General features: G+C 42.6%; 1 protein-coding gene across 2 annotated transcripts; it reads right to left on the bottom strand.

Moving 5' to 3' along the window:
• Positions 1 to 8,836: 8,836 nt before the first annotated feature.
• On the bottom strand, positions 8,837 to 22,794 carry LOC110502002 (serine/threonine-protein kinase SIK2). Of its 2 annotated transcripts, none has more exons than XM_021579885.2 (11): positions 22,519 to 22,794; positions 21,675 to 21,886; positions 21,356 to 21,472; positions 17,743 to 17,806; positions 17,414 to 17,575; positions 16,965 to 17,089; positions 15,720 to 15,843; positions 15,298 to 15,524; positions 12,825 to 13,518; positions 12,506 to 12,701; positions 8,837 to 12,395 (listed from the first exon to the last, which is right to left on the bottom strand). In XM_021579885.2, exons 2-11 carry the CDS (start codon positions 21,825 to 21,827, stop codon positions 11,837 to 11,839), a joined length of 2,421 nt encoding a protein of 806 aa, XP_021435560.2. In that variant the 5' UTR covers positions 21,828 to 21,886; positions 22,519 to 22,794; the 3' UTR covers positions 8,837 to 11,836. The 2 variants fall into 2 exon arrangements, with proteins under 2 accessions (XP_021435560.2, XP_021435561.2); XM_021579886.2 differs by having other exon boundaries at positions 21,675 to 21,844.
• Positions 22,795 to 26,391: the final 3,597 nt, after the last annotated feature.

Here is a 26,391-nt window from a genome sequence, read left to right as displayed (position 1 = left end):
CACTACAATCATGCAGTAGTGTACAGTCATCAAGCAGTGTAGCAGTTACACCGGCGGGCCCCGATGGCAATACATTTATAAAAAGCTTACCTTGACTTGGAAGAGTTCCATTGTTAGATAGGCATAGCCAGCTAGCTAACATAGCATCCCTCTCTGTTTGAGACGGGTATTTGAGGTGTTTGAGTAGGCTAAACTAGCTAGCTGCATTCGCTAGCTAAGTGAAAGTGATAGTGACAAAAAATACAACAAAACATAGCTAGCTCGCTCTCTCTTGCGTCTCCTTCATTTTTTAAAGAAATACATTTGTTGAAAACAGTTCAAAAACATTTTTTTCTCTCTCTTCGAGTCAACTACTCACCACATTTTATGCACTACAGCTGTATAGCGTATGCTTTCCGAACTAGATTACTGTGTAAGTCTATGGAAGGGGGTGAAAACCATGATCCTCCTAGGTTTTGTATTGAAGTCAATGTACCCAGAGGAGGACAGAAACTAGCTGTCCTCCGATTACACCATGGCACTACCCTACAGAGTGCTGTGGAGGCTACAGTAGACCTTAATTTCAAAACAGTGTGTTTTAATCAATCAATCAATCAAATGTATTTATAAACCCTTTTTACATCAGCAGATGTCACAAAGTGCTATACAGAAACCCAGCCTTTTGATCAATTATTTGGTAACGTGAACATATTTTGTATAGTTTTACCTAAAAAGGACAACTTTTTTAATGTTTCACAATTTTTATTTTTATTAAATTCACAGAACAGGATGGTCCTCTCCTTTCTCCTCTAAGGAGCCTCCAATGATTAAAACACTTTAAAAAAGAAGGGTATGGTTATGGTAGAGTGTTGTTCCCTGGTGTACAAAAAAAAGTATATTTTGTATATATTTTGTATATAAGGTACTATCATTACTGTGCTTTAACATAAGTGAGTGCAGTGTACTGGTCGGTGCTCATTAACATATGTGGGGGAGTGGCTAAACATTGATGTGCATTTGTGCCAACTGTCAGTCGAAATGTTGGAGTGGTTTACGTGTTTAATGGTTATGCCTTTCACACTGTTTTGCTCATTTGCAAAAATAATGTCAGGAAAAGCTACACTGTAAAGAGTTTATTTTGCAATGTTCATTATTGCCAGAAGTTGCTATGTATTTGTCATTTCTTAACTGGAAACTACTCAGTAAGTCATTGTAAAAGTCACAATAATTTACAGGCAAAATGTGGCTTCTAATCTACAGGACATTTTCTGCTGCTAGCATTCCTTGCCAATAACCTACTGTGCCTTCCGGACGTTTCTGTTGACAGCATGCACATCACTTACTGATTGGCAGCATACTGTTGCAGCAGCAGCCTATCAGAATATTGCAGGAGTGACTTATTCGAGACGTGGCTTTCAGCGAGGTGTTTTTGGTCTCCCATGAAAGGGAATGTCATCCCAGTTAATCTGTTCTGTTGTATTCTATTCAATAACATTGAGCTTGTATTTTGTCAGTTCTGCGGCCTTGTCATATGTTAACATACGTGCATGTGATGCTGAAGAGTTATACATCATTAAATGTATTGATAGTTACCATGTCATTGTAATAGTCAGTTATAAGCCAGCTGTGGTAAGATACTGTGAATTTTACAATAACCTACTTGCAATAAATCACAGCACAGTAACCTCTTAACAGTACAGCTGTTGATTGTCACACGTTCATGCAAAGATTGCAGAACTGACAGTGTCAAAAGAGATACTCAACCTTCATCAACATAACAACAAAACCACTTAAACTGGTCCAACATTTCAACTGACAGTTAGCACAAATACAACATATTTAATGTCACAACAAAACATTATTAATAAAAATAAATATGTTAATATGGTTAATAATTTGGAACTTGAAAATGTGTTTACAAGCATGATAGCTGTACATTTAGTTTATGGTTGACGCAGCTTGTTGCCATTAGCCAATTGGCGTTTCTCAACGAGTTCAAAGCACATGAATGCATCTAACTGGTATTTACGACTTTAGAACGGGTCAATTCCCACCTCTCACATGGTTACAAACACAGCATTATATTGAATATATTGGGTAGAACAATTTACCATTATACTATATAGATGATCCGCACATGTACCCTAAAAGGTACTGGCCAGTACCATGTGAGTTCCTATGGGTTTCTCTGAAGGTACCTTATGTGTACCTTTTGACCTTTACATACACCAGGGAACAACACTGTACCATAACCATACATATATTTGAGAGTGTGTGGGTAAACAGTACATTCGTAAAGTATTCAGACCCCTTGACTTTTTCCACATTTTGTTACGTTACAGCCTTATTCTAAATGGATTAAATATTTTTTTCCCTCATCAATCTACACACAATACTCCAAACTGACAAAGTGAAAACATGTATAAAAAATAAACCAAATGTAAACACTTTATTTACATAGACCCTTCAGACCCTTTTCTATGAGACTTGAAATTGAGCTCAGGAGCATCCTGTTTCCATTGATCATCCTTGAGACGTTTCTACATGTAACGTGTGCGCTGGGAGTCGGGAAGCAAGTTCAGGGAGTGAATCATTTAATAAATAAATGAAAACATAATACAAAACAAGAACCACGAACAACTCACATACAAGAAACAGAAACAGTGATGCTTGGGGAAGGAACCAAATGGAGTGACATCTATAAGTAAGGAAATCAGGGAAGGGATGGAGTCCAGGTGAGTCTGATGAGAGGGAGCACATGTGACACTACAACATGATTGGAGTCCACCTGTGGTCAATTCAATTGATTGGGCATGATTTGGAAAGGCACATACCTGTCTATATAAGGTCCCACAGTTAACAGGACATGTCAGTGCAAAAATCATGCCATGAGCTCAAAGGAATTGTCCGCTGAGCTCCGAGACAGGATTGTGTCGAGGCACAGATCTAGGTACTAAAATATGTCTGCAGCACTGAAGGTCCCCAAGAACACAGTGGCCTCCATCATTCTTAATTGGAAGAAATCTGGAACCACCAAGACTCTTCTTAGAGCTGGCTGTCCGGCCAAACTGAGCAACTGAGGGAGAAGGACCTTGGTCAGAGAGGTGACCAAGAACCCTATGGTCACTCTAACAGAGCTCCAGAGTTCCTTTGTGGAAATGGGAGAACCTTCCAGAAGAACAACCATCTCTGCAGTACTCCACCAATCAGGCCTTTATGGTAGAGTGGCCAGACTGAAGCCATTCCTCAGTAAAAGGCACATGACAGCCCCTTGGAGTTTGCCAAAAGGCACATTAAGCGACTCTCAGACCATGAGAAACAAGATTCTCTGGTCTGATGAAACCAAGATTGAACTTTGGCCTGAATGCCAAGTGTCACGTCATGAGGAAACCTGGCACCATCCCTACGTGAAGCACGGTGGTGACAGCATTATGCTGTGGGGATTGTTTTCAGTGGCAGGGACTGGGAGACTAGTCAGGATCGAGAGAAAGATGAATGGAGCAAAGTACAAAGAGATTCTTGATGAAAACCTGCTCTAGAGTGCTCAGGACCTCAGACTGGGGGCGAAGGTTAACCTTCCAACAGGACAACGACCCTAAGCACACAGCCAAGACAACACAGGAGTGGCTTTGGGACACGTCTCTGAATGTCCTTGAGTGGCCCAGCCAGAGCCTGGACTTGAACCCGATCGAACATCTCTGGAGAGACCTGAAAATAGCTGTGCAACGACGCTCCCCATCCAACATGACAGAGTTTGAGAGGATCTGCAGAAAAGAATGGGAGAAACTCCCCAAATACAGGTGTGCCAAGCTTGTAGCATCATATCCAAGAAGACTTTAGCCTGTAATCGCTGCCAAAGGTGCTTCAACAAAGTACTGAGTAATGGTCTGAATCCTTATGTAAATGTGATATTTCCGGTTTTTTTAATACATTTCTAAAAACCTGTTTCTGCTTTGTCATTATGGGGTATTGTGTGTAGATTGATGGGGGGACTATTTAATCAACTTCAGAATAAGGCTGTAACGTAACAAAGTGGAAAATGTCAAGGGGTATGAATATTTTCCGAATGCACTGTATATTTTTGGTAACAAAAAAACATCTTGTGGCACTGCTGAGACATTAATGCACTCCAGACCAAAATTACTTTCAACCTTCGTCTCTCCCGAGCCCGTACGGGGGAGTTGTAGCGATGAGACAAGATAGTAGCTACTAAAACAATTGGATACCATGAAAAAGGGTTAAAACATTTTTTTTTTATAAAGAATAATACTCTGAATATGCTCTGAGTCCATGTTTTTCAGAGGCATGCTGCATGTGTGATTCATTTTCAAAACAGTCAGGCACATCCTACAATTACACTATTAGATTAAAGTTGTTAAACTTGTTTGATTAAAATAATCAAATTTGTAATAAATAATGTTCTTCTGCAGGTGTTATTGTGTTTGACTCACAGATGGAAAAGGGAAATGACAGAACATTTAAAAACGAGAGAGAGGAAATGTAATTATTAGGGTTCTATTCAATCTGTATCGCTGAAGCGTTACAGATTGTGTGATAGAAATTTAAAGGCAATTTCTGATTGAGCTGACATGCAGCATTTACTGTGAATGCAGACTCCGCCAACACAGAAACATTGCCTTTATATTTCACTCACAATGTAACGCTGAACTTCTGCGATAAGGGTTGAAAAAAGGGATAATAAAAGGGGGGGGCAAAAATGTAATAAAGAGAGAAGTGGAGCGATACAGAAAGAAAGGGGGAGGGAGAGAACAGAGAGAAAAAACAGGGAGAGGAAAAAAGAGATGGTAGAGATGAGAGAGATGAGAGAGAGAGAGTGGTAGAGGGAAATAATGGTATATAGAGAGAGTGCTAATTCAGCACACAGCTGCTTAGTGAACTCAGTGTGAGAGGTCTGTAATGGAATGCTCATACAGACGCCAGAGCCTCCTTTACAATATTAACAGAGCCCAATGTGCGTCATCCATCTCACAGCTGACCCAGGGGGGTGTGTGTGTGGCACTCGCTCTCTGAGTCCCTTTCTCTCTACCGCTCAGTCTCTCTTTCTCTCAAGTGTACTCTGACAGTTCAGTTCAAAGCTCAGTTCAAAGCCAAAGATCTGGTTGGCATGACCATGGATACAGCACCATGTCACCTCAGAGTATCAGTTCTATATATATAACGATGGACACAACAATGCGTCTGAAAGTGTAAAGAGTCGCCTGGTTATTTTGGCGCAAATGTAACGTAGATAACTATGCAGCATGCACTTGTCCTACAGTAGGTGTGGCACGAGAATGTGTGAAAACGGGTTGCATAGTGCAGTTACTTATCTTTGTCACTCCCCCATGCTGAACAAAGAACAAGCCAAGGTGTTATGTAAAAGTCTCCAAAACTGAACTCATAACTCTTGCGCTGAGTTTCAGTTTGCACATATTTGCGTTGGTGAAGCCCTAGCATAATGCACACTTCTGGAGAATATACAATGTTTCAATAGCTCTCTCTTAGGCTCGGGGATGGTGTATTGTATTATGTTGCTGTGTTGTACTGTATTGTATTGCTGCATTGTATTGTGTGGTGTTTGTTCTATGTGTTTGTCCCTTTGGTAGTTTGCAGTTTTGTGAATTGAACAGAATGTTCTTTCAGCCTGTTTCCTCCACTTAACCCAAAACGTCCACAAATCCTCTGGTATTCACACTACCCCAGCCGGATAATTTGATTCTGAGCAATGACGCAAATGTGCGTGTGAACTCATACACACTCAATCATTAAAGGCTGCTTATCTGACTGCGGGGGTACGTGTAAACTATCCTTGTTGAACTCCCATTGTGTGTCCTGCGGCAAGCTCGGCACCAGGCTGAGGCTATGTACAGATATTGGCCTGCATGCAGGCTCGTCTCTTGTCTCTTGTTCTTGGTATGAATCATTCATGTATCTCTCTTTAGATTGTGTTTTGTAACATTTGAGTCATTTGACCAGAGAAGCGGCTAACCTCTTAATCTCCTCCTCTGTCTTCACCTCCTCCCCTCTCTTCTGCTTTCACACAAGGAAACTGTAAAATAACATTCCTCTGTGTGCGTTCATGGTGATAACATAGTTACTTATTGAGAGTACTGGGAAACTTCTATGGCAGGTTGTGTCTGGAACCTCAAGAAATCTCACTTATTCTGTGTGTGTGTGGTGTGTGTTGTGTGGTGTGTAAGGAGATAAGGTGGTAAGGAGAGACGAGTCTGTCTAAGAGCTCTTTACACTTAAGAGTGTAGACCTGAGGTCCCAGATCCCAGAATGCTTTGCAAGGTTCATCTGAGTCCAAACTATCAGGCTGGGAATTTCCTCTGAAGCAACCATTGGGCCATTTCTCTCTCTCTCTCTCTTTCTGTCTCTCTCCATCCCATAGCAGGTTAAGTGAATTTGGTTAAGGTTAGAATAGGGTTAGCTAAAATGCTACATTTGTCACAGACGAGACTTGACACACAACCTAGGGATTGCTAGATGGTGGCGGTATTCACCCATCCTCCTTAACCAACTTCCCTGCTTTTGTTTCTGTCTACTAGACTATTAGCACATACTGTACGTCTTGGAGGTGCGCCGAAATAGATATAGCATGTTTCGTATATGGCTCTGAGGCAAGGCGGCTCAGACACACATATTCTCAGACATCTCTTCTCAAAATATTGTTTTATCCTCTTTCTACTTGAGGGGGGGGGGGGGGGGGGGGGGGGAATTAGGGAAATGGCAACTGGCACCCTGTCTATCTGCCTGTCAGTACTGTGTCCTGTGGTTGATGGACCAGAAGAGCTGTTTCTGTGGTAGTCATGTCCCTCCCTGCAGTGTCCCTCCCTGCAGTGAGAACTAAAAACACATACTGTGCACGCACGCACACACGCACACACACACAGACCGCCACAATAAATCAGCACATCAATGTGCAGTGTTGTGACACTGTGCAACTGCGAGCTCATTAGTCATTACAAGGTCATGTCCACAGCAGGCGGCTGGATGGTGATGGATGTGTTTGTAGGGTGGCCTGATCGCTATTAAACAGCATTACTATCACACACACACAGACACGCACACACCCAGACACATTGGGAACATGCTCAATATGTCCCATTGGGTTGTAGGGGAGCTCAGTGAGGAACATAGCATTGATAGCTCTCCTCCCATCTCTCTAACCAGTGTGATTTGGAGGGATGCTTTCATCCTACACTGGCCTCCCGCAGAATCTTCTGGTTGTCTGTCTGGGTTGCGTGACTAACCCAACAAGTTAGGTTGTTGGGATTACCCAAACATGGGTTAATTGGTTGGGTTGACCTTGCAGCTGGGTCTTTATGAATGTAATCCTTAGGCTATTTTCAGGAGGCTTGGCTTATTAGGAGCAAGGCTTTCAGCTAAATCTTATTGGCCACCCGTGAGAGTTAAGTTTACATACTTAAAATTAAAATGTTCCTTAATGATTTTTGCATTTGACACATTCTTCTATAATATTAAGTGTATTTATTACACGCTATATATATATAATAAGGCATAATAAGGTATGCCACCTTAATGTGGGGTGGCAGGTAGCCTAGTGGTTAGAATGTTGGACTAGTAACTGGAAGGTTGCAAGAACAAATCCCTGAACTGACAAGGTAAAAATCTGTCGTTCTGCCCCTGAACAAGGTAGTTAACCCACTGTTCCTAGGCTGTCATTGAAAATTAGAATTTGTTCTTAACTGACTTGGCTAGTTAAATAAAAAAAGATAATGTATCCCAACAATGGCATTTACAAAGGCTTAGGGAACTCATACAGTTCTGTAAGCTTTATTGAAGTTAAACAATTTTAAAAGTTCGATCTAATAAGATGGAATCATGGTTGGTTAGCCCACTGTCGTGTTGCCTCCATCCCTCTCACACATGGGTCCATGTCAGCCATCAGCCGTCTGTCACTGCCTGCTGCCTTATGAGTAATATGTCACGTTCAAAACAACCGGGAACTCTGAAAAAGAAATGACGTCAGTGATCTTCAGGATGGAAAGTCGGAGCTCTAGAAAGAGGCCTGAGTTCCCGAGTTGGAATTCCAAGTTGGATGACCGTTCAAATCAGTTTTTCCCAGTCGATTTTTCCCAGTCATCGCGTCATCACAGCGAACTAGAGCATCATCAATGTGCGTCATCACCAGGGGGAAGGGGACAATGTGATTCCTTGTCTGGCCTTCTAAGTATGGCGTTAAAAACGTTGAAGTAGTTTTCAAGGGAATATTTTCAGCTTCAGCTTTCCATGTCATCCATTTTGATATAACATCAACTATAGTGGTTGTTAGTCAACCTACTTTTGATTAAGACATATTAGCATGTATTATCATATGACTAAAGCCTTGTTTACATACATCCTTATCCACATTCTGATTGTGCCCACATTGTAGCTGTTGCATCCACACATGGTAGTAAAATGCGTTTCTTATCTGTCCACTTTATCCGCATTGTGATCGGATGTCCTGGTCCCTTCCTGTATGCAAATTATTTGACAGATATGGTTTCAAAATAATAATATTTTATTTTAAGACATATATTTGATGCCATTAGTCAATGGCGAATTGGGTTAAGGTTATATATCACACGTCAATGGTTTTAGACGGCGGGATAATGATGATTTAAATGGTTTCACTGGGACGAGTCCGTCTAAGTGTCTGACTACCTCAGGAGGTTGTCAGGAAGATCTGATCACAGTCAGATCACAATGCTTCCTTTAATCTTCTACACTGTCTAAAAATGTGGGCAAAATCAGATTGTTGGACAAGATTAGGGCGAAGCATGCACGTTAGAAACAGGTATAAACAGGGCTTAAGACATTTACACAGAATTACGACCAACAACTGGAATTCATGTTTATTCATGTTTTAATCAAATAAATTAGCCACACAAATAAACAATCTTTGTTTTCATATAACATTCATACAAACACACACAGTCAAGTACAAAATCAGGAAAATCATAACGCATATTTCTTCATATCCAACATTTTACCAAAAAGGACATCTTACAGATCTGCGTCGTTTGGTCAAACTAAGTTTGTGAAGCGTTTTCTGAACCAACAGGAGAAACTAAACATATTTCAGAAATGAGATATATTCATTGTAAAGTGAAATGCAGTATTTTTTTCTTCAATACAGAAAAAGTAGCAAATCTGGGTTTTATGGGCCCACCTGTTTTCTCTTTGTGCTGATTGGACAAAAAAAGGGTTACTCTGACCATAGGGGGTTTGTTCTGAAGAAGGCACAAGCACTGTTGGTGAGTGTAATCAAGCAAAATATAATGTAATTTAGAAATATTAACACTGCTTATTTCAGAGAGAAATCAATCAAACCACTTTTAAGCTTCAGGCTTCCAACACTTTTCCCCTTCAACATGTTGTTCAAAAGAAGACACCTTCACAGATATGGTCAAACTAACCAAAATAACAAAGGTGCACTGCTATCATGGTGTAAACAGCTGAAGTAAACGCTGTTGTTTCAAACACATTCTCTAAAAATAAATAGGCCTAACACATACACCCAAGTGCGTTGTATTAACCTCTAGCTAGCGACCTCCTACGGCCAATCCATTGAAAAACACACATTGCAGCAAAAAAAATTGTAGTGCTACAAATTGTTTTCCATTTATTTTCTTATTTTCTTAGAAAAAACAAATACAGTCATGGTCCTGGAACCCAACTGCTAGGGGAATTTTCAACACATTCGCATCTTGTGGCAGAAGCAGCTTGCTCATAGCAGGAGCCACACAGAGTACACCATGAATGCACTAGCTAGCTAGCATTTTGAGTTGCTGGAAAGTAAGTAGGGCTTCTTACTCTGCTCTCTATTTGGCTTATCTCTAGTTCTGCCATTGTACAATGGCAGAGGCAACTGTGACGTCAAGAGGAAAAGCACTGTGACGTCAAAGCACTGTGACGTCAAGAGGAAAAGCACTGTGACGTCAAGAGGAAAAGCACTGTGACGTCAAGAGGAAAAGCACTGTGACGTCAAGAGGAAAAGCACTGTGACGTCAAGAGGAAAAGCACTGTGACGTCAAGAGGAAAAGCACTGTGACGTCAAGAGGAAAAGCACTGTGACGTCAAGAGGAAAAGCACTGTGAAATGGTTTGGGTCCTTTCTTTTACATCTATTCATATCTATGTTCATGTTCAAAAAAACAGAAGCGTTCAGGTTCCTGATCTACTCAGCTAGCGCCCTACAAAGGTTTTAAAACCTCTTACAATCATACACAAATGAAAAAATGTACTAATAAAAACAAGGAAATCGAATAAATGCCAGCAGGCAGGTAATGTACAATCCTGTCAGATCTTCATTTCTCATTTCCTCTGCATTTCAATGTGAAATATTGCATTATAGTCCCAAAGTCTTTGTTCCGGCTATGTGAAAGCAGTACAGCATATAGCCTACACACAGCCTATACATCAAGTGGGAAGTAAAGTTGTTAAAGCCTTGTTTTCCTCTGATAGGGAATGACATCATGCTTATACTGTAGGTCTTCAGGATCTTAAGTTTAGACAACGTTTCCACATTTTTGTGACTTGGTTACCTGAGAAGGTAACAGCAGAATAGCATGATTGAGGATTCCTCACCAAAAGGACATAACAACAGAGACAATATGATTAGAAAGTAACCATATATAAATATAAATTATAAACTGAAATCAACCTTTTTGTAAGGCACGCACACACACACACACACACACACACACACACACACACACACACACACACACACACACACACACACACACACACACACACACACACACACACACACACACACACACACACACACACACACACACACACACACACACACACACACACACACACACACACACACTGCTTGCTAATAGCAATACCTATTGTGTTTTAGACACTCAGCAAGTATATTTTTTATTCAGTTTTGGCTGATCAAGAATTACCAGGTTTTTATCTTCTTCTGAGGTAAAAGCAGCATTAGCTCAGCTAGAATCTTGCACAAATAAATCACAGTTTGTCAAATCACTGTAGCATTGTGTTCAAAGAAAGTTTGAAGATGAAAATTGTTGTGATACTGCATGCTTGTAGGATTGCCACAAAGTAATAACTTCTCCAAAAGGCAAATTAAGTAAAAACAAAAATAAAGTAAAAAACAATGACATGTAATACAAGTCTCTGAGCAAAACTGAAAAAGCATCAAAAAACTAAATCAGGAAGACTAGATCCTCAAAAAAACGGAAAAAACTGTTGAAATAGTTCTTACATTACCTCGTCTGGTTCATTGATACCACTCCTCATTGTCTTTTCAAGATGAGTCCTTCACACACCCCTCCAGAAAAGGAGATGGGTGAGTTGGGGTCCCTATTAGGGAGAAAGGACAGGTACAGTGTTGCGTTGAGGTGGTCCCAGACCTTTATTGCTTCTCTGGGGATCCGACAAGAACTCAAGACTCACCTCTCCAGAGTTTTGTTATTGCTTAATTGTCAGCTTATGTGATCACACACAGCTACACACACCTAGATGTGAGTGTTTGTATGTTGTTCAACAGAATCATCTAGATTTGTCACTTTCATCATTTCTTTTTTTATCTGTCCACTCTATGCTCAGTTTTTCATTTAGCTCTCCCCAATAGTTCTCTTTTCACACTTAGGACAATTTGTTCGGTTGTCCTATCATCTTCTCATCATCTGATGATCTGTGAGCAACTCCACAGCTCAAAGTTCTGTTCCCACTGTCAAAAAGTGCTCACCCTTCCTGTCCATCAGTGATGACATCACCATGACATTTTTACTCTGGTTGCCATACGGAGCAAGTACTCTGGTCTAGTAGGAATTTGTTGTTTCCTGTTTCTCCTTTCTTTTTTTCCATTACTTCACCATCACACAGCTGCTCAGCTGCCCACCCAGGCTCAGCTCCTGCATCTCTGACTCTTTTCCGGAGGCTGAATCCAGGCTCCACATCCCCTGCCTGGCCACAAGGGGTAAGGGGCCCTGGGTGAAGGCCTGGTTCTGGGCCTGGGCCTGGGGTTGGTAGTGTAGGTTGGTCTGGGGATGGAGGCTGGGTTGCTGGCTGATGTGAAGGCGAGCCTCGAGGAGGTAAGCAGCGGAGGCCACAGGGGAGAGGAAGGTAGAGGAGGCGCAGTAGGAGGATGATGATGAGGAGCAGGAGGAAGAGGAGCCATAGGAGGAGGAAGATGACTCCAAAGGCTGCTGCCAGAAGGCGTGCTGGAGAGCCAGGAGACTCTTGTGTGGGGAAAGGGGGTGTTGATGTTCCCCCTGGGGGAGGGAGGAGGCGGAGGTGTCAAACAGGGTTGAGGTGGCATAAACGGATGTGGGGGAGGGGGGCTGCTGCTGGGACAGGAAGAGCAGAGGGTTCTGGGTAGATGCTGACTGAGGAGCCTGGGGCTGGTGCTGGATCTGGAGCATTCTGTAAATAGAGACGGAGAGGAGGGGTTCGAATTTCACTTACTGTGACTATGTGGTTGTGATTATATTTATGTGCAGGTGTGTGTGTCTCTGTGTGTGTCTCCATCTTACCTTTGCTGTTGCAGAACTTCCTCTAGCATGCTGCGGTGCTCATTGATGGTGGGACCTATTGATCCCCGGCTGCCACGGCTACTGTGGTCGGAGGTCAGAGGGCAGATCTGCCTTGCCAGACCATTGATCTTATTCAGACCCAGAAGACCCTTAGTGCGAGTGTTCTTCCTCAGCTGTTGGCGGAAGGCTTTCAGACCTGGGGAGGCGCACAGAGAGGGGATGGGTTAAATTCTGTTGGGCCTGATACATTTCCTTGTAGTGATGATGATGTGAATGATACATACTGTATGTAATGGTTATAAACTAACATCCCCCATACCTTGTGTTAGGGAGGTGTCAGAGGCTCTGCGGCCCTCCTGGAAGCTGGAAGCTTGGGCCTGGGGGAGGAGATGAGAGGAGAGGGCCAGATGGGTACCGGCAGAGACCAGCGCCCTGGGGCCAGTCCCAGAGGCTGGCATGGCTGACAGCCCCCCCACAGGAGGGTGCAGGGCAGGGTTGGGAGTGGACAAGGACTTCAAACAGCTGTCAGACGATGCACCATCGGAGAGGCTGACCACGATGCAGGGGGGGTTGCACTGGTAGAAGTGAGGGGAGACCTCGGCCAGGGTGTGTCGCCGGGAGGTGGTGGTGGGCAGGACGAGGGATGAGCAGGTGTGTGTGACCTCCTCACTGATGCTGGTCTCCAGCAGGCTGTTGGGGGAGATGGAGCGGTTACACAGCAGTCGGTTCAGACTGGCTTCCACCGGGAACGCCACACGTTGGAACAATGCACCGTGGTCATATTCCATCTCCGGTTGCATGGGAGGGGTGGTCTTGCACTGAATGGGGTAGGCCGAAGTTCTGAAGCTGTCCTCCATGATGACCTCTGGGGTACCGGAGTCAGAGGTGTCCCTGGGTTTCTGGGTCCAGGGTCCACACTGGCGACTGAGCTGCAAGGCCCGGTGCTCCCTGTCCCTCTCCAACAACAGATAGTAGATGGCTGAGAAGTGGTTGTAGCTGCTGCTCAGCAGAGACTGGGGGAAAAGACAAGAGCTGTGTTTGAATACTCATACTAACATACTGTATACTACATACTTAATGAGTATATACTACATACTATGTACTATTAGTTCATTTTAGTATACTGTAAACTAACGCTATTCTTTCTGAGCTTACTAGCGCCTTGCCTGTCTATCAGAAATGTATGCTGTTGCTATGCAACCTCTTGCTAGCTTGTGAGCATAACAAATTACTAGCTAGACATTTTACGACTTCGGGTGTGTTATTAAATTCAATTTGGAGTACCAGAGTGCACTCAGAGCGTTGTCTGATCGTTCATTTGTAAATGCCAGGCAGTTTCACTGGACGCTCTGGCCGAGGAGTAGGGTTGATACTAACTTGCTAGCTACTTCCAGACACAAATGAGAGAACACCTCACTCTGACCATTTTACTCTCCCTAGCAGAACTGGTTGGGATGTTTTCATGTTATCCAGAGTATTGGTGACTGTAAATGTGTTGCTGGCAACAATTTAATTATGATTATTTACCGATGTTTACTGACACTGGCCATATTCAACAGGTGTTGAGTGTTCATAAATTCATCAGTTATTCTGCGCTCTGGCACAGGTACACTCAGAGGAGAGTGCTCTGAAATCAGAGTAGATAGCCAGAGAGAATTTACGAATGCACCTGAATGTCCATTAAGAACGCACAGCGACTATACCACTAAGAACAACGGGAATATTCAAGTTAATAAACGTTGGGTAGTTAGTTAAATAGCATATAGTTAATATACTGGCAAGTTCAATGTATTAGTAGCCAAAAAACGTTAGCTAGCTAGCTAACATACCGGTACATACTGCTGTAATGATATGCTATGCAGTTCATAAGGATAGCGTAGCTAAGAAATTGTCAGCCAACATAACATGTAAGGTATCTTAACATTTGTCATAATTAGTTAAAGCAATGAATTTGTATCCGCTCTCGTTGGACTCCGGCTGCATATTATCTGACATTTTCTTCAAATCTGAAAACCAATTTCTGAAGAATTGCATTATGGGCCCTAAAAGCACGGAAGTAGTGTCCACTGCTCGTATACTTCATATTTAGGCGAATGTAGTACGACATCCGATAACTTTTGGAATACTAACTATATCCCTACTATGACCAATATGCATACTATATACTTAATTTACGTCACAAATAACACGGTTAGTGTGGCTAGTATGAGTATTCCAACACAGCTGCAAGGACATGTTAGTCAGCCATTTTGGTTCAAAGGGTGTCATAATAAAGGACTGTTTCTCTCGCTCTCTATTTCTGTCAGACAGGAAACGCACACGGACACACACGCTCTGCGCCCATCACTCTGCACTCACTCAGTCTGATCTACTGAGAGCCTGCTTTTGGAGCTTGTCTCCTCAGCTCAGTGTCAGCCTCTAAAAGCCGATGTCAGTTATCCCCCTAATTCTCCCTACAAAACGAGTAGTAAGCCCACCAGGCGTACAGGGATCCAGGGTGGGTTTGACTGTGGTGCCTGCCTGGGAGGCAGCATAACATACCACCTACTCTACTGCCAGACATTACTAACTGTCTCACTGCCCCACAACTTTCAACCCAGTACCGAACCCCATTAGCTGTCTCTACAGTGTACTTCAAATACTGTATTTCTAGGACACTAGTGATACTCTGTATAAACGACGATATAACCTATAACCTGTAATCTATATAACAACACAGCTCCCCTCACTCCTTACCCTCCTCTAATCCTCCTTCCATGACGATAACACCAATCAACCAATCTGCCACTCACCTCGATGGTCCTCTGGCGGTCGATGCCCAGGCTTTGCATGATGCCCAGGACGGGCTCGCTGTAGTCCCCCAGGTTGGAGTTGTAGTCTGTGAGAGGCAGTGCCATACTGAGGGTCTGGTTAGGAGCTGTGGGGTCAGCCAGCATCCAGCGGTGCTGCTTGATCTGGGCCACGCTGATCCTCTTGGTTGGGTCCACCACCAACATCTTACGGATCAGGTTCTCACAGTCTGGGGGGAAAAGAGTGGTAGGGAGGGAGAGAGAGGGAGGATGGAAGGAGGGAGGTAGAAGGGAAAGCAAGGTCATTCTCCGATGCTAGAGCATGTGATTTAATTTAATATAAACCAGCCATTTCATCAGTAAATTTATCAATCCCAATTACACTATGACATATGTCACTGTGTTGTTGCCATGGTGATGCATACCTTGAGACATGTAGAAGGGGATTCTGAAGCGCCCCTCTGTGACTCTCTGTCTGAGGGCGGGAAGGCTGGGCCCGTCGAACGGAAGGGATCCGCACACGAGAACGTACAGAACCACACCCAAACTCTGTAGAGAGATAGACCAGGAGAACGTCAACAAATGGTCTCTCCCATTACTTCTGTTTTCATTCATTTTACATGAAAAGAGTAGAACTTGGTTTCAAAACGCTTTGTTTATTGTCATGAATCTTGCCCTGGTGGCAGAACTGAGCGATTTCAGCTAGATAGGCCAGCTGCAAAGTCAAAATTGGCAAAAGCATAAAACATGTATGAAAACTAAAAATAGCTTTTTGGTCTTTATTTATGATTAGGGTTAGGCATTAGGATTAGCAGTGTGGTTAAGGTTAAGGGTAGGGTTACATGCTGACTAGACCGGGCACGCGGGTGAGTCCACCATCACACGCATGTTGATTTTGTCCATCCACACCAGATGCAATCAGGACACGCAGGTTGAAATATGAAAACGTACTCTGAAGCAGGTCGAAACACATGAAACATTTAGCTAGCTAGCTTGCTATAGCTAGCTCATTTGTCCTGGGAAATAAACATTAGGTTGTTATTGTACCTGAAATACACAAGGTCCTTTTTTTTAAAGATATTTGTAGAATATTTACCCATTTTGAGTTACACAAAATCATGTGTTCTCTACTCTGACAATTCATCCACAGATAAAAGGGGAAACCTAGTTAGTGTCTAGTAATCTCTCCTCCTTCAGGCTTCTTCTCCTGTGGACTTTATATGGCAGTTGGCAAACAACTTTAAGGTGCATTAACCACCAACAACTGGACTGGAGTGTGGACCTCAGTTCATCTTTCAATCACCCAGGTGGGTGGGTATATGCGCCTAAAAACCAATGAGGAAATGGGAGAGGAGGGACTTGCAACACATCAAAAACAGAACCGAGTTCTATTTTAGTGCCTGGCTACGCAGAACCTCATTGATGGGCGCGAGCAGTTGAAATGACTGAATAACATGTATGTCTACATTTATTTTGCAAAGCTCGCACACGCAACGCGTCGGTGTGCTCAACATGTTAGGTTTAAAATCAGATCTTATGACTCTGTGGCTGTGCCAGCTAGTGACCACTCTGCAGAGCTGTCTCCAAGGCAAGATTCATGACAATAAATGCCAACCTGCGTTCAAAACATGGGTAACCATGTTGTGTGCGGTTTCCCTGTGAGCCTTTACCCAGATATCCAACTGTGGCCCTTCGTACTCCTTCCCCTCAAACACCTCGGGTGCTGCATAGGGGGGGCTGCCGCACCACGTAGACAGGGGCTCGCCTGAGTTGTAGAAGTTTCCAAATCCAAAGTCTGAATGGGAAGGAGAGAGAGATCGACTAATGATTATTTGTGTTGCTGTGTGTGTGCGTGCGTGTGTGTGTGTGTGTGTGTGTGTGTGTGTTTTTTGACGACAGACTGTCACACTGGTTCTTTGTGGCATCAGATCAGCCCTGCTCTTATTCTACTATTTTACCATGAAGAACCCTCTAATTATTGGCAGTTGACACTTCATTAGCACCAACCCAGTGATGCATGGCTTCTCTTTAGTAGAGACATTTAGCAGTCTGAATATCAGTAGGGAACCATCAAGGACAGAGGGTAGTCTGCTATCTGTTATCTCCCACACAGACTCACCGGCCAGTTTGACGTTCATATTGGTGTCCAGCAGCAGGTTCTCAGTCTTGAGGTCACGGTGAACGATGTGGTGCCTGTGGCAGTAGTCCACCGCCATCAGGATCTGCCAGAACTTCTTCCGTGCCTCATCCTCGCTCATGCGCCCGTTTGAGGTCAAGTAGTCTAGAGGAAAAGAGGGAGAGAAGAAGAGAGTTTAGATTCAGAGAACTAAATAAGGACTGTAAATACTGGGTAAGAGAGGACCTTGATTCTATTTGACCCCTTTATTATGTCAAATGAAACAGCCCAACACAGTTTACAACAAAGGGGATAATGAATTGAATCCTCACCGAACATCTCTCCATTTTTGGCATATTCTGTCACAATATACAGCATATCTTTAGTCTCCATAACCTAAGAGGAATACAAAGAGAGACAATGGAAAGAGGTTAGCAAGAAGTAGGCTACGCACAATTGCAGTGATAACGTGAGGAAAGAGGTCTTTCCACTGTAAAGGCTGCTGTAAGTGTTTTAGCAGAGGCAGGACTGGGCACTGGGGATGTTTTCTGGACACCTTATCTTTCCCCTGACCACACTTCCTCTCATTCTCACACACACACACACACACACACACACACGTTGACTTTCCATGATATACACTGTTGCATAACAGAGCTGACAGGCACTTCCTGCATGCTCTTTGTTTATAGGATATGTACACAGAAATAGTTAAAACCGGTATTCAAATCAAATCAAACTTTATTTGCCACATTCGCCGAATACAACAAGTGTAGACTTTACAGTGAAATGCTTTACTTACAAGCCCTTAACCAACAGGGCAGTTCAAGAAGAAGAACATATTTACCAAGTAGACTAAAATAAAAAGTAGTCATAAAAAGTAACACAATAAGAATAACAATAATGAGGCTATATACAGGGGGCACCAGTACCGAGTCAGTGTGCAGGTACAGGCTAGTTGAGGTAATCTGTACATGTAGAGGTGGGGGAGAAGTGACTATGTATAGGTAACAAACAAACAGCGAGTAGCAACAGTGTACAAGAGGGGGGTGTCAATGTAAGTTATCCGGTGGCGATTTTTATGAATTGTTCAGCAGTCTAATGGCTTGGGGGTAGAAGCTGTTGAGGAGCCTTTCGGCGCTCCGGTACTGCTTGCCGTGCGGGAGTAGAGAGAACAGTCTATAACTTAGGTGACTGGAGTCTCTGACAATTGTATGGGCTTTCCTCTGACACAGCCTATTATATAGGTCCTGGATGGCAGGAAGTTTGGCCCCAGTGATGTACTGGGCCGTTCGCACTACCCTCTGTAGTGCCTTATGGTCAGATAACGAGTAGTTGCCATACCAGTCGGTGATCCAATCGGTCAGGATGCTCTCGATAGTGGAGCTGTAGAACCTTTTGAGGATCTACAGCTGCACCATCAAGAGCATACTGACCAGTATTCCCACTAATACTGTGTTGTCTGTCATCAGTTTTCAACAGAAACCAAATCTCTTTCCTTCTGGGAAAGGAAGAGAAATGTTCAGACACAAAGGACGAGCTTGTGTACCGAGAACCCATCACCACCGCAAATACAAAAAGAAAAAGAAGGAAAGACACAATGTCCCAGCACCTTCCTGGAACTCCCGGAAACTTCCCAGGGCCAGGAGAGCCCTCGGGGACCAAACATTGTGGAAGTGTTGTGTCACTACCACTTCTGAAGAAAAGACTGATATTCATCACTGCCAGGACTCAATAAACCAACACCTAAAGCTATGTCACACATTTTATAGCCTCATTTCATTCCCAACCCAGTTTCTCTTTCACTTTTCTAACTCTGTGAGAGACAGTGAGGTGTTGGGCAGCAGTCATTTTTATGGCGGCACAGAGGCTCCCATACAGGGAGTAATTTATAGTCTTTATCTGAGAGAGATGATAACCACCCTGTGTCCCTCTCACCTAGAGGTGCTGCTGATGTCATACAGGCTTCCAGAGAAGAAGTCTAAGCACGTTAAGGGCCCTCATACTGGCCCCTGAAGAGTGGTGTGTGGGGGAGTGTGTGAATGAGAGAGCGAGAGAGACAGACAGAAATCGAGAGAGAGTGCGAGAGAGAGAGAGAGAGAGAGAGAGAGAGAGAGAGAGAGAGAGAGAGAGAGAGAGAGAGAGAGAGAGAGAGAAAGAGGCTGTGATGATCTTCAGAAATGCAGAAAAAAGGGACATTTTGTTCACATAAGATGGAAACTGCAGCTTATTTAAAGGTCAAGGATCAACACTTAGGTGTTATTCGTGAGGCTTTCCCCCTCTCCTCTTCTAGCTACTTTCTCTCCTCAACTAGTCATGCGGTACAGTCTGCTCGTAATTCACTGTTCTGTTTTCGGTTATTGGAAGAGGAGGATGATAAGGAGAGGATGTGACCTCTGGATCACACGATCGCCTTCACTGCACTACACCTCCCCCTCAGTGGGCAGATGATGGGGTGTGAAAGAGAAAAGGGTTTCCCTCGGGTCATAGAAACCTGCTCTAACCTTCATCAAACAGCTAGCACCTGACATGCTCAAACCTCACTGTTTCCCAGAGAGAGAAGGAGAGAGTGAGAGAGAGAGACTTGTGTTTATTTCACTTGCTTTGGTAATGTAAACATATGTTTCCCATGCACATAAAGCCCCTTAAATTGAAATGAGAGCGAGAGAGATCTACAGATAGAGAGAGAGAGATCTACAGAGAGAGAGAGAGAGAGAGCGAGATATATACTGTATATATAGAGAGATATATATATAAATATATATATATATATATATATATATATATATATAGAGAGAGAAATATATATATATATATAGAGAGAGAGATAGATATATATAGAGATATATAGAGATTATATATATATATATATATAGGGATAGATAGATATAGAGATATATATAGAGATATATAGAGATATAGATATGTATAGATATATATGTATATATATAGAGATATATATAGAAATATATATATAGAGAGATATATAGAGATATAGATATATATATATATATATAGAGAGAGAGAGAGAGAGATCTGTGTCTCTTTAGGGGGACTATCCCTCTTTATTAATCTGCTCACAGTGGCTCATCTGACATAGAGATTAACTGAGGAATCGTCCTCTGGAAAACATATGACTTGCCTGACTCAGGCTTTCCTGTCTCACTCAAGGCGTGCGAGTGGGGTCGCATTGGGTGCTGTGTGTGTACTTTGTGTGTGTGTGTGTGTGTGTAAGGGCATCTGCACAAAAGTGTCAGGCCCGCTGAGGGAAAAAGTGGACTTGTGGTAGCGTCATTAGGGGCCGAGCAGCAGTAGTGCTTGGCGGGGCCACCTTTACGAGAGGAACAGAAACATTGCACTTGACTACCATAGACGCTAATTGAGCTTGACACTCAGACCTACAGAGACTGACTCACCCAAGCAATTCTCTTTCCTTCCCTCTGTCATCATCTCACCAAAGAGAAAGAGAGGTCAAAAAGGATTGAATTAATATGTGTACTTATGTTTCACAGCAACGTGTCCTAGGAGTCAGCAGCTAGCTTTAAGATGAAGACACACACACTCCATGACAATAGTACAGCTGCAGCGCTGTGATATCCAAGACGATATACCACAAACCCTGATGTATCATAACACACACTGAGTCCTTACGTTCTCTCCATCTAATCCCACAATTCCATCCCTCTCTTCCTTGCCACCACACCTCCATCCCTACTCCCTCTACCTCTCTTGTTTATTCTGCCTGTGTTTGTCCTCAGCACCCGCTCAGCCTGTGTCTCTCTCTGTGGATACGTAGCCAAACACATGGACCAGTCACTCAGCTGTATCCATGCAGGATACAGTGTAGGTCAACACACCCAAAAGAACACACACACACAAACACACACACACACACACACACATCCAATAACAATGTAACCATATTATAATAGACAGCACACACACCTGGTAGAGTTTAATGATATGGGGGTGGTTCAGCAGCTTCATGATCTGGACCTCTCTGTAGATCTTCTCTAGGTTGGATGGGTTTAGTCTGGTCTTGTCAATGATCTTTATGGCCACCTGGCAGTGGACAACCAACCAAAAAAGCAAACTGTAAACACACGGGTATGTAGGTCTACTTTATCTAGGACAAATGCCATTTGAGAGGCTGATATGATTCTATCAATTAAAAAAATAATACAAATGAGTTATGTTTGTGTGATTTTGAAAGGAATAAAATATGACATGAAGGCATTGTTAATGAAAGAGCAGGGATGCTAACCTGTGTTTTGGTGACTTTGTGCCTTGCCAGTTTGACAACAGCGAAGTTTCCTTTCCCCAGTGTGCGGATGATCTCGTAGAAGCCGACCTGTAGAGGCCTTCCATGAGTATGGTTGGGCTGGGACCCCGGGCTTCTCTCCGTTACGATCACCATGATGCCACACTGATTAACTATTCCAAAGGATAGGATTCAAATTGTGTGTAGTTGGCTATCTGCGACGCAAAATACAAAATTGTAAATATCAAATGCACATAAGCCTATGCGTAATAACATTATTATTTTTGTTTTTATTATTGTAGGCCTATTATTAGTGTGTTATCAAATGCATTACATTATCAGTGTATTATTATAACGAATGATAATAACGTTATAATTATAGTCCTAATCATTAGGCTACACATTTAGCTAGGCGTAGCCTATTCGTGCTCATCAACAATTAAGATTCTGAATTAACATTTGCATTGCACCATGATGACGCAGAAAATTATTAAATATAGACCACATCCCTTCACATCTGTACAATCTTGCACTAAATTTAATTATCCTACTGAACTAAACATATAGCTTATTCATTATATTTGATAAGCGCCGGATTCAAGCTATAAACATGCCCAAATGTGAGAAGTCAATGGATAATGTAGGCCTTTATAACACAACACACAATTGTTATGTGTTAAATTAAAAGTTCAATGACAGCAAGGCGCATATAGGCTGCCTAAATCTGAGACTAATTTTAAAAAAAACTATTAAAAAAAACGATCATTATACATTTCCATTATAAAACTACAATGAACTGTCAGCCAGTTTTTTTCCAAACAATCATAAAAGCATTGCAGTGTCTTACCGTTTTGGATGTCGGTAACGTTACACCTCTCACATTTCAATCGGTTGTCATAGGCAGAGGTACAAGTCATTCCATAAGGATATTACGACAAAAAAATACGAGAAAAGTATAATAAAACAGCATATAACTTTTTAATTGTCTTTCTTTTAACGAAATATGTACAGAAATGTACAGCACAGTGTACCAGTCGTGCCAGTAAGAAGTATTTACAGGGTGACTTGGCAGGTCATATAATCGGCTCTTGCACTGCCCTGCTCCGTCTGCATGTGAGCTCCTATGGAATGCGGACATCCACAGTGTTCAAGGGGGAAACTCCTCCTCCCATAACAAATTGACAACATTTCAATGACGTCACACCCGCGTCAGCGCTTCGAGTGGGGCGCGAGGCCGGGCGCGAGCGCAAAGCTGAAGTTGCTGGGCAACCGTGCGGCTTGGTGCGCGGTGACGCGGTGCGGATGGAGAGGTTGCTTAGAGACGAGGACGGTGACGTCAGTACTGGAGATGTGTCACCACGTGATGTTTCCTCCCAAGCTGCTGATGTAATGCAGAGCTTGAGTTGGCACTCGCTCATCACGGCGTTTATGTGCGCTCCCTCGACTTTCAAGTTGCCTTTCCTCTCCTTACTTCCGCGGAAAAAGTTAAACCAAAAATGGTTCTGAACCTTTTTGTTGTTGTTGCACACATCATGCAATTCTATTCTATATTATAATTATATTACTAAACTGAACAAAAAGTAGAAGGAACTGTATTACTGAACTAAGAGAAACGATATAAAGTATGATGGAGTACTTTAAATGAAATTGTGGGCAGAAAGACTAATTCAACTCTTTCATTGAATCAGAAGGCTCATTCAGCACAAAACCTTTTGATATTGGCAATTATTTGAATGGCTATTTCATTGGCAAAGTGGGCAAACTCAGACATGAAATGCCAACAACAATCTATGAGCCACCATATTCATGCATAAAATTGCTAATAATGAAAGAAAAACATTGTAATTTTGAAATATGCAAAGTTAGTACAGGAGAGGTGGAAAAATAATTGCAGTCCATCAATTTTTATTTTTGTATTTATTTCACCTTTATTTAACCAGGTAGGCCAGTTGAGAACAAGTTCTCATTTACAACTGCGACCTGGCCAAGATAAAGCAAAGCAGTGCGACAAAAACAACAACACAAAGTTACACAACTTAGATGGGAAGCTACTGAGGATGGTAGTGGACAATATTGCCAGTCTTGTTTGTCATATCTTTAATCTGAGCCTGGAGAAAAGTGTTTGTCCTCAGACCTGGAGGGAAGCTAAAGTCATTCCGCAACACAAGAATGGTAAAGCATCCTTTAATGGTTCTAACAGCAGATCAATCAGCTTGCTGCCAGCTCTTAGCAAACTTTGGGGAAATCCACTTGTCCTTCAGACAAGGTCTGAACATTCTGTTGTATTGTTTGATGCAAGAAACAACTTTACAAAATAAAATGCAAAATGATTCCCATACCATTATTACAGAGAATCAGACAAAGCATGCTTGCTACTCATTGCCTATTGGATATAGCCTATTGCCTATTGGATATAGCTTAGCTTATTCAAGTCTGTCTCAAAATACAACACTGCCCCATTAAGACAAAAAAAATCTCTTTACCCGACTCCCACAAACAAAGTTTGTGCTCTTGTAGGAAGCATTCACTCCCACATTGCATTCACTCCCACAAGTTAGTTATAGCTAATAACTCACTAACTAGCAAAGAATATGAACAAATGTGAACACTTGGCTACATGCAGCTCTCGCTTTAATCTCAAAACAAGCCTATAATAATCATGACCGCTCATGCTGTAAAACAGTCCAGTTCAAAATTAATGGCACAAATCCATGTATGGCCATGGTCTATTTGCATATAGGCCTACAGTAGCTCTGATTGGATATGGCGCACCGGTCTGTGTAGAGAATGGGCCTGCCTGTCATTGCAATAGAATCCTACTCCGATGCGCTCTGCCTACAACAAAATCTCTTGCATAGTTAGTTTTGCATAGTTTGTTTTGTTTGAGTATTTTGCTTTCAAAGTGGCTAATTTTGCATTGATTCGATCACAATTTCCACAGTAAAGGGAAATGTTGACAGTGTTAGAGAAAACTCTAGAAAGCTCAGTGAAGTTCAATCTGGTGCTTCTCTGCCCTGTGCTGATATTTCTTCTGTGCAGCAGTTGACCAAACAAGTCCTGCAGGTTCTAGTTTGATCTAATTTTGACTATTGCTCTGTGATATGGTCAAGTGCTGCAAAGAAGGACCTAGAAAATCTACAGTTGGCCCAGAACAGAGCATCACATCTTGCCCTTCAATGTAGTCAGAGGGCTAATGTCAACAGTATGCATGTCAGTCTCTCTTGGCGCAACGCAGAGGAGAGATTGATTGCATCAATTATTCTTTTGGTGAGCAATATGAATGTGTTTAAAAATATAGCTGTGACAGACATACTGTACTTACCCCACCATACATGCCACATGGGGTCTCTTCACAGTCCCCATGTCCAGAACTAATTCAAGAAAACATACAGTATTATATAGAACCATGATTGCATGGATCTCCCTTTCATCTCACATAGAGCAAGTGAACCTCAAACTTGGTTTAAAAAAACAAATAAAGCAACACCTCACGGCACAACGCCTCTCCCCCATGCGACCACGTTTTTATGTGTATGTATTGACATGTACACTATATATACAAAAGTATGTGGACACCCCTTCAAATAAGTTGATTCCGCTATTTCAGCCACACCCGCTGCTGACAGGTGTATAAAATCTAGCACACAGACATGCAATCTCCATAGACAAACATTGGCAGTAGAATGGCCTTACTGAAGAGCTCAGTGACTTTCAACATGGGACCACCTTGGATGCCACCTTTCCAACAAGTCAGTTCATCAAATTTCTGCCCAGCTAGAGATGCCCCGGTCAACTGTAAGTGCTGTTATTGTGAAGTGGAGAAACGTCTAGGAGAAATAACGGCTGAGCCATGAAGTGGTAGGCCACACAAGCTCGATTTCGCCTGGATTAGAAAACATGCTCACTCGTCAGGACACTGTTGTTCAGAGGAGATAGCCAGCAACCCAGCAAGCACAATCACTTTAAACTGAAGCTGGAAAGACTGCAAACTTGCTGCACTTCATTTCAAATTACCTTTTTTTTCTATTGACATTTCTTTGTGTATATCCATACAAATGATGGCAGCTGATTCATGATTTCGACTGGCTGAGAAACGTTGCCTGTCTGTCTGTCTCTTCCTGACTCCCAACAAGTTCATTACTATGGGACAGCTGGAGATTGAATTTGAATATTGAAACAATGTTGTAAATATTGGAGAGACAGACAGTAAGGTTTATACAAATCTCGGCTGTTGAAAACTAAATGTTAGTCTAAAAGAAATGTGAGATAATGTCTAGATGCTTTTTATAGTGGAGATCAAGTTTCTAAATTGCTTGGCTGGGCTGATGAGACAGTAGATTGCGCAGTCAGATGGAACAGAGTAAATAGGCATTTTAATGTCATATATTTAGCGAGTGGTAACTTGTCGAATACACACAGGCTGGAATGCGGTTTTGACCAATCAGCATTCAGGACTAGACCCACCCATTGTATAAACACAAACACACACACAAAATGACATGCACTTGAGCAAAGCAGGGGGTAGGGAATAATATAAGAGTGAATGGGGAGGGAAAGAGAGAGCAAATAAGATGTGTGAGAGAGGGAGGGGTGGAGAAAAAAAGATAAGAGAGGAGTAGAGTGGGGAGGGAAGGAGAGAGAATAAGAGAGATGTAGCCTAGATGGAGATGGTAGAGGAGGGGGGTATCAGAGAAAGAAGGAAGGTGAGAGAGGCGAGAGG

This window comes from Oncorhynchus mykiss, chromosome 22, assembly GCF_013265735.2.
Source record: "Oncorhynchus mykiss isolate Arlee chromosome 22, USDA_OmykA_1.1, whole genome shotgun sequence".
NCBI classification, from domain to species: domain Eukaryota; kingdom Metazoa; phylum Chordata; class Actinopteri; order Salmoniformes; family Salmonidae; genus Oncorhynchus; species Oncorhynchus mykiss.
The sequence above is the reverse complement of the archived record's forward strand: the minus strand, read 5'-3'. Positions and strand labels throughout refer to the sequence as shown.